Genomic DNA, 9,053 nt, shown 5'->3' with positions numbered 1-9,053 from the left:
AGTGCTGAATGAAATTATCAAATATGGGCAAAATTCGTCATGGAGTTAGTCGTGATAGCAATGCCAATTTGGTTGAATTAACGAAAGGACACCTTGCCAATTGAAGTACATCTAAAACACAAAATTAAAGAGGACAAATATCGCTACCCGAAAAATCAAGGGCCAAAGTGGGACGGAAAAATAGTTATGCAAGTTTCTTCTCTAGCCCTTATCACTGCCCCCCGTTGCCCCTCTTCCTGCAAAACCAAACCTTTCTATTTTCTGCCCTGTTACTCCTAGCAAAATTCATAAATCATATATAGTATTTAAGAAGAAACCATTCCCTCTCTCCCCTATATTCATCTCTGTAGACAATTGCATTGCCCTCTCTGCCCCCAAACTACATACACGCACAAAATATATCACAATATATATATAAATATACATTATTTTGTTTTTATATATAGAGAGCTTGGCGGTTATCAGAAGTGGTTAGGGTTCTTTTGTTTCTGTTTTCGGGATCGCTTTTTAGGGTAACTGCCTGTATCTTCTCGTCCAAAATCAAATTAGCACCAATTTCCTTTTTTCTGAGATTAGGTTTCAATTCTGAAGTCTCAATTTTCAATCGTTTCTGGCCCTATATACAAATTGCGGTTACATTTACATATTGCTCCTTTTTTTTCTTGGTAATACTGGTTCGGCTTGCGGCGTTTGATTCTACAAACCCTAATTGTTGAGGCGACTCGTGTTTTTCTAGGGTTTTTGGGGCAATTGCTCCAACTTTGTTGATTGCGCTTTTGGTTGTGGTTTGGGATTTTGGTGTTTAGAGGGACTGCTTGACTGTTATTTTGTGGTTTTTCTTGTTTATCTCTCTGTCCGGTTTTTCCTTGTTCCGGTTGTTGCGTGGCAAGGACATGGAGGGTTGAAAGGTGGGTTGCGGGATTGGGGAATCCATCTTTTTTTTGTTGAAAGATGGAGAGCTAGGGGAAAATTTTTAAAGTTGATTCAATGCCACTTTGCTTTTGGTAGAAACTGGATGATACCCCATTTTGGTTTTGTTACTGGAGGATTCTGAGAATTGCATAGAGGTTGAGGTTGATAGAAGCGCCTGCCATTGCGGGGATTGTTATTTTCTACTGTTATTGGATGAGAGAGAGAGAGAGAGAGTAAAACATTATAAGGGAGCTAATTGGGGATGGTAGATTGGTTTGCTGTGTTACTGGATGCTTATTGAGAAAGCTGGGCGTGGTTTTGGATTAGAGGTTTTCTGGTTTTCTGTTAACGTGTAGGTTTCCTTTCGGTGCATAGAAGGTGATATAGGAATTTCTTTTCGGACAAAAGTTTGGTGGAGAAAACAGTGTTGGGAGACTATAGTTTATTGCCTACATAGTTTATTTTCATTCTGAATATGGTCAGAACTGATGGAAAGAAGTGAACCTGCATTAGTTCCAGAATGGTTGAGATGTACAGGAAATGTTGGTGGTGGCAGCCCTTCAAGCCACCATTTTTCATCTTCTTCTTTGCACTCAGGTAATCTTAGTTTATCAACTGTTTATGCACTGCACAGTTCAAGTTTACCTCACCTTGTGTTTGTTGTGCTCCCCACCCCCCTCATGATTTCTGAGGATGCATTACGTTTTTTGTTTGCTGTTATAGATGTTTCTTCGTCCTCAGCATGGAATAGATGTTCTAGAAGCAACAGTGATAAGGATAGTCAGCGGTCTCCTTTTCTGGAACGTAATCATTCATCTAATTGTAGGCGTAGTTCAGGAAATAATGGTTCTGCAAAGCATCCATACAGCAGTTTTAATAGAAGTCACCGGGATAGAAACCGTGAAAAAGATAAAGACAGGTCCACTGTTGGGGATTTCTGGGATCGAGATTCTTCTGATCCTTTGGAGAGTATTTTAACAAGTGTTGAAAAGAGTTCCTTGAGACGCTCTCAGTCATTAGTGTCCAGGAGAACAGTTGAATTGTTACCCCGTAAGTCAGAGGAATTGAAAAATGGCATGAACCTGAATCAGTATATTGCAAATGGCAGTCATCTGGGGGGAAGTAATATAAGCGGTGTTCATAAGGTTGCATTCGAAAAGGATTTTCCTTCTCTTGGAAATGAAGAAAAGCAGGGAGGATCTAGTATTGGGAGGCTATCTTCACCTGCTCTTAGTACAGCTGTTCAGAGTCTTCCTGTAGTTAACTCAGGGTTGCTTGGTGGTGAGAAATGGACTTCTGCCTTGGCGGAGGTGCCCTCTGTAATTGGCAGCAACAGCATTGGGAACTTAAGTGCTCAGCAAAGTGCTATTGCAACTCCGTCTGCTTCTTCAACTGCAATGGCTGGCCTTAACATGGCTGAGGCGTTATCACAGGCTCCACCGCGTGCACGCCTCACTCCCCAAGTAATTATGCCCTTAGTTTTAACTTAATAATTTAACTCTTTGATGCGCATAGTTTCATACATTTCTCAATTCATTTTGCAGGTACCTGATAAGACACAGAGGTTAGAAGAATTAGCCATAAAGCAGTCTCGGCAACTAATTCCTATGACACCATCGATGCCCAAAGCCTTGGTAAGATATACTTTTTCCTACTCGTTTGTAGTGATACTTTAGGCTATTTTTCGAGTAAAGGTCTGCGGGGTGTTTAATAATCAGTCTACCTTCTAGCCGATAACTGTGTGGTGGTCATTCCTTGTTAATTCTGAACCTGTGCCCGATTTTTGTGTTATTATGTTGCTGTGCAATGTTGGAAATGTATTACCTTGTACACTGTTGGAATTATAAAACCCACAAATTTTGACCATAATTTGACTAGTGGAGCATGAATCTTTTTTAAACAGTGATTCTATTTATTTTTTCTAGACATGTCTTTTTTTTAAAAAAAAAAATAGGCAGTCATCTTCAGAAATGTTCATCTGTTTTAGGCTGGTTTTGCTTAAAATTCAGAAATATGGATAATAATTTGTGTCCTCTTAAAGATGATACGCAAACTCTCTGTGTTGGAAGGATATTGGAAATGACTCGTTCTATGATTCCTGGCTCTTTCAGTAGTCATTTATGTATCTTATGAAGAGTTACCTCCTGGAAGATTTGAATTTATAAATTTTATATGAAGTTCTCATTGGTAACACTCTTCTTTCCAGGTTTCCAGTTCTTCAGACAAATCAAAGCAACCAAAAGCTGCAGCAAGAGTAAATGAGATGGTCGTTACTCCTAGGAATATGCAGCAACAGCAGCAGCAACCAATCTATTCACCTCAACTTCCTAATCAATCTCGTGCTGGCCAAGTCAGGTCTGATGCTTCAAATGCCTCTCATGCTGGAAAGTTTCTGGTTCTGAAGGCTGCAAAGGAGAATGGTGCCAACTCTAATGCTAAGGACGCTTCTAGTCCAACTAACAATTCCATTAGAAAGGTGGCAGTAAGCCAGATTCCACTATCTGCAATAACTCCAATTGCTCTGACAAGCCCTACTAATCCAAAGGCTTCCACTCTTGACAAGAAGGCAGCTGCATTGTCTCTGAATTCGAGACCTACCGCAGAGAAGAAATTTTCCTTGTCTCAAGCACAGAGTAGGAGTGATTTTTTTAACCTCATGAGGAAGAAGACCTTGCGTAATACTTCTTCTGCCATCTCGGATTCAGTTTCTGTCATTTCATCTCCTTGTGCTGTTAAGTCTGAGGAAAATAGTACAGAAGCTAATAGTGCTCCAATAAGTCCTCTTGTTAATGAGAATGGGAGTCAGATGATCACTGACGGTGATAGTCACAGCTCTGGTGATCAGGTGCAAAGTTTTGTGGATGCTGGAGAGAGAAATTTGTATCTTAATGGAGCACTCTATCCAGATGAAGAAGAGGCTGCATTCCTTCGTTCACTTGGGTGGGAGGAAAATGGGGAAGATGTGGAAATTACAGACGAGGAGATCGTTGCCTTTTATGAGGAGGTAACTTTGCTTCTATTTCCAAGATAATGTCCCAATTTCCAGGTTTGATTTGTTGGAAAAGAAATGATTTATAATCATCTTCTTCCTTAACTTTTAAATAAAAGGAAATTGAGCACAACATATTTCATGGGTATAGCTGCATTTTCCATTTCTTTAATTGAGACCAAGATACTAGTTGGATGTTCTTTATACATGCCGGTAAATTTGAATTTGGCTGTATATGTCTTATCTGTTTATATGTAGTTTAGAAAACAATAGTGCAGGGTGTATGTATGCCTTATAATTGAATAAGATTACTAAGCATATACTAAGTTTTGGATGTTTAGTCTTTTCATTCCAATCTTTGGTTTGTTTAGACAAAGTTAAAAAGTTCACTTCTGTACAATGCCCTTTCCAAAATTAAGTGTGCTCCCTTTCTCTTCTTTAGGAGAGTAATCTTCTCTTTGATGAAGATCTGGCAACAGTTTTCTTAACCTTCTCTTTTACGCTTCCTCTCAATAGACCTATCAAAACCCTCATATTTCTTTCAAAGAGATATAGTAGTGAAGTCGGACAAGATAGAGGTGCTAATACCAGCAGAAGCATGAGAGGATCTTAAGGCTGCTTTGGTGGTCTGAACCCCTCAACAGTGATGTGGGGGGAAAAGACGGGCAGAAGAACAAATCTAAAGAAAATGTCCCTCATTATTCATCAATCTCTGCACAAAACAATGTACGGACACAAGTGTTTTATAGGCTATTAACTTTCCTGAAAGATTTAGAGCTCCTATTTCCTTTAGTAAGTAGGAAAAACAAATTAGTTGTGGAACTCCCTTATCAGCTAGACTTCAATCTGTTACCTTCTGTAATAAACAACTAGATAAGACATTACTTCACCATTATGAAAAATTTCCTGCTATCAAATAAAGGGCCAAATTATCCCGTAAGACCTAAAATTCTAGAAAATAAATCTCATGGTGCAAAACTATGATGAACTTAAATAAAGATATTTAGCTGACCCATTCTTTTCTCCCAATTAGGCTTCTAATCTACATGGGATGCTTAGTTGAATCATTAAAATCTTTAATCTTAGATTTCCTTGAGCCCTTTGTTGACTACATCAAGAAGTTTATTATTGATTGATGAACAATTACAATGGTTTTACTGTAGGCCGCATAAGTGGATAATATCTGTTATTGTGCTTCTAGTGAAACTAACTATATGCTATATTTAGATGTATTGTTGTTGAATTGGATGTATTTAATAGCAATGGTAATTAAATGATTAGATGCAGTAATGGTTTATATTGATCGAAAGTGTAGTAGATTCAAATTGAATTACAATTCTAATATATGTACTCCAGGTCTTAGGGTAAAGGTATTGAGTCTAATTTGGTTTTATTAAATTTTTTTTTTTGGGGGGAAAAGGTATTGGTTTTACTGAGAGGCACCAGTGGAGTGAAACCCAAAAGAAACAAGTAGTTATCTTGATGAGCAACCCCTATAAAGAATGGGCAAAAGATAGACCACTAGTTGAATACTGGGCATTTATCCAAGAGTAAAGGGTGTATGAAGACTGAGATTGGACTTGTTATTCATTCTGTTGGTTTCTAATCTCTGTTGTGAGTAGTGAACGAAATTGACGATGGCCTTGCTGCTAATGGGCTGTGCAAGAGTAGGAGTCTTGTTGCTTCTTCATTTTCCTGGCAAAGAAAGCAACTAGTATCCTATATCTATTCCTCTTCCTCAACTTTTATCCTTAAGCAGAACTTGATCTTGGCACATACGTGCTCTATATCTGCTTAGAAGGGAACTTACCTTTTAGCAAATGATGACAGCACGGTGAAATGTCATCTTTTCTACCATTCCATTTCACTGTATCGGCCTTTTGCTCCACTGCTCCAGTTTTACTAGATTCTTTAGAGCTTTCAAGGCTAGCTAAATATGGTTAAACTGCATCTGTATCAGCCATTTAAACGTTGGTCTATTGTAGTAATAGCACTAAGTACTGACTGTGTATTGCACTGAGTTTTGCTGCCAAACTATTAAATGAAGATTTTAAACTTAGACACCCCCCTTCTGATTCTTATCTGTTCCAGCTTTTCTGATGTGGCCTAACGCTGAGATTGATATTAAGGATTACGATTCAGTCTGAATGAACCTGATTGTACATGAAAGCCACAAAGGGGAATCAACTTTAGGGTACTTTATAGTCGACAAACCAAGTGGTAAAGCTTTTTGGTCTGTGTTTTGTAACGACTGACTAATTGTACAAACTTTTAATGTGTCTTAACTGGTTGCCCTAAAGCATCAGTTTATAGCGAACTCATACTCAAGCTTAAATTGTTCAATAAAAAATCAATGCAAGTATGCTACATGATTTGTAGTTTGCCAGTTAACTGCATCCGAACTCTTCTACTTTATTTATTAAATTTTGTATTGTGAATTTGCACTCTCCAACTATTGGGTCTTGGAAGTTTGCAGCATAAACTTCTTTTGTAAGATTCAGTGCCAAAACTTCTTTTTCAGAGTTTGTTGTTCATTTAAAATTGCTTGTTAAGTTTTTGATCGAGAATTGTGCATTTAGATTTCAAATTGAGACTCGTTTCTTAAGATCTGTCTATTGGTGTATTTAACTGATGTGCTAATCAAGTGCATTAGCTATTGGTATTTGACCCAGATCTATAAATCCTCTTGTTGAATTTTTGCTACTAGACTATAAATAATCCCCTTTCTTATTATTTTCTTCAAAATTTTCAATTTTGATCTTCAGTTCTTTACTTTTCAGATTAGATGTACTGTGAGAAATTAGATGTATGTGTAGTATGCTAGATGGGGATTTGCAAGTTTGACAAATGAAATTTGGATGCATAAGGTATAAATGTTCTGGAAATAGTGGAGGGGGACATGATCATTGTATAAGTAATCACCATTTTGCTGTTGTAAGATTGTCTTTTAAGAGCATGTACAAGCTTACAAGTCTTTTAAGAGCATGTACAAGCTTGCAAATATCCGGCCTTACATAATTATTTATGAATACTGGTGAAGGATAACAATAATATCCAGTGCAACATCCATTACTTATGAATACTAGCAAAATGAGAAGTGAATCTAATTCATTCTTGTACTTGCTACTCCTTTTCTAATGGGTAGATTGCTAATATAACCCAGGTAGCAAAGTAGAATACCACCAATTTTAATAGCTCCAATATCACAATGCGAAATGATTGCATGTTTTTTTTAATGGGTTGATAAGTTAATTGTTGACTTGAGTTGATTGTAAAATCATGCGTTAAAGGCTTCCTCTGATAATACCTGAAGGAGGATTCCTATCTGTACTACTCATTCTAGGTCAAACTATCTCCTATTTGCTAAAACAAAATTGTGAGAAGTCAGATATGAAAGTATATGGCATCTTCATTTGATACTTGAGGTATTACCTCTTATCCTCTGAAGGGAAAGGAACAGAAAGGAGCAGTGCTTGACCAAAAGTTAGCAATAAGAAAATTAACTAGGAAGGATTTTATTGTGGATTGGACACAAGACCGAACTTATACATTAAATGGCTTTGAAAGATAGTAAAATGTGCAAGATAAACTCTTAGGTGAACCATGTAGAGTGTGCCCAAGTTTTATCTTCTTCTCCACCTTTGTCACATTGAAATTTCTGCTTTTGCTTTGTGAAGCCTAAAAATATATCACATCACCCTCCAGCAGAGAAGGTAAGATTTCGGCCAAGTTGTTCCTTTCAACCTTCAAGTTACTAGCTAATAGGATTCTTACAGGAGAGAGATTTCCAGGAGAAGAGAAGCCCTCCACTCTCCATTTGTGTGTCAGGAATTATTTGGTTCCTTTCTACCATCATTTTGACTTTATTGATACCTGTTCTTGAACTGCATGTTATCAGTGTATATGTCATTCCTACTAACTTCTGCTGGAGATTTCATCACCTCTTTTCATTGGCTCTAGCAAATTTTGGGTTTGTCTTTAGTTTGAAGAAGTTCAGACAGATAATCTTTTATTGCTTGATATTTTAGTCGGTGTCATCTCGTCAAATCTACTTTCTACTAATAGCTTTCTCATTTCTGAAGCTGTATGGTTGAGAAGGGTTCTTCTTTAAAGAAAATTTAAATACACCATCTTTATATGCAAAATTTCAATATACCGAGCACATTTCTTTCTGCTTTTTGTAATTATGTTAGGCTTAACATAAGATTTGAGTAGTATAATGTCTGGTCAAATATATATCTTTTTTAACTGCAGATGGTCCATCTCTGGTTTGCATTGCTTTCTAATGAAATGGTACTATCGGATATGAGAGCCTGCTTAGAAGAGGATGAGACAGGAATTTCTAATCTCACTTTCTTTTATTTCCCTCTGCAGTACCAGAAATTCGTGCCATCTTTAAAAGTTTGGAGAGGCATTCAGCCAAAATGCTCGATGCTGTCTGAATCTCACTCTTCTAACTCAGTTGCTGCCTCTTCTGAATCTGGCTCTGTTGCTTCAGAATATGAAGCTTGAGATGTTGATTTCCCACATTCAGGATTTTGGGAAATCATTTTTGATGAAAAAGGTTCCTTCATTTTTTCCATCTCTTTATTTGGAAAGAGAGCTAAATACGGTGAGTTAAAGGATGACTATGTTTTGAAGTCTGCAGCTTGGAGTATAGTACAATAAAAACCACCAACAGTAGGTCCTTTTAGCTGGCTTTGTCATGGTTTGAAGGTTGCTTCTTGAAAAGATCGTAGGTTAGGAAACATGTTATGCAGCTGATGATGCCAGGAAAGTAGGTTTTTTTTTTTTTTCCCATCCTCTTTTCCCTTCTTTTTGCCGTCAAAAGATCAATTGGAAAGTTTACAGTGTTTTCGTCAATTTACAAGAAAAAAATTGGATAGTTCATTGAAGTTTTGTTGTTTTATACTTTTCCCCCTTTTAACCCCCATGCCAAGGTCCATTTTGTTAGTTAATATCTTTCTTCATCCACATTTTTGTTTTCGTTTTACTGATTATAATTTAACCAGAAAGCAACTATTAAGTTCCGTAGAGCATTGTTCACGATTATGAAACCATGAAAATTGTGGCCATTTACTTTCCACATTCTGCTGATATATGCAAGTGATCGAAAGGGAATGCATCTGTTCTACAAGGTTATGGTATCCTC

General features: G+C 37.2%; 1 protein-coding gene across 1 annotated transcript; it reads left to right on the top strand.

Moving 5' to 3' along the window:
* The first annotated feature begins 334 nt into the window (after positions 1-334).
* Positions 335-8,796, top strand: LOC113712768 (uncharacterized). The gene is made up of 5 exons (XM_027236325.2): positions 335-1,509; positions 1,636-2,375; positions 2,457-2,546; positions 3,119-3,916; positions 8,276-8,796. The coding sequence occupies exons 1-5, from the start codon at positions 1,401-1,403 to the stop codon at positions 8,411-8,413; spliced, it is 1,875 nt and encodes a 624-aa protein (XP_027092126.1). The 5' UTR covers positions 335-1,400; the 3' UTR covers positions 8,414-8,796.
* The last annotated feature ends 257 nt before the right edge of the window (positions 8,797-9,053 follow it).

This window comes from Coffea arabica, chromosome 10e, assembly GCF_036785885.1.
Source record: "Coffea arabica cultivar ET-39 chromosome 10e, Coffea Arabica ET-39 HiFi, whole genome shotgun sequence".
NCBI lineage: Eukaryota > Viridiplantae > Streptophyta > Magnoliopsida > Gentianales > Rubiaceae > Coffea > Coffea arabica.
Note: the sequence above shows the minus strand (reverse complement) of the source record. Positions and strands in the feature narration are given on the sequence as shown.

Excerpts from the sequence above, each read along its gene's own strand:
- LOC113712768 (XM_027236325.2), top strand. The coding sequence starts at position 1,401 with ATGGAAAGAAGTGAACCTGCATTAGTTCCAGAATGGTTGAGATGTACA. Across the intron at positions 2,376-2,456 it reads GTGCACGCCTCACTCCCCAA|GTACCTGATAAGACACAGAG; the intron begins GTAATTATGCCC and ends TTCATTTTGCAG. Across the intron at positions 3,917-8,275 it reads TCGTTGCCTTTTATGAGGAG|TACCAGAAATTCGTGCCATC; the intron begins GTAACTTTGCTT and ends TTCCCTCTGCAG.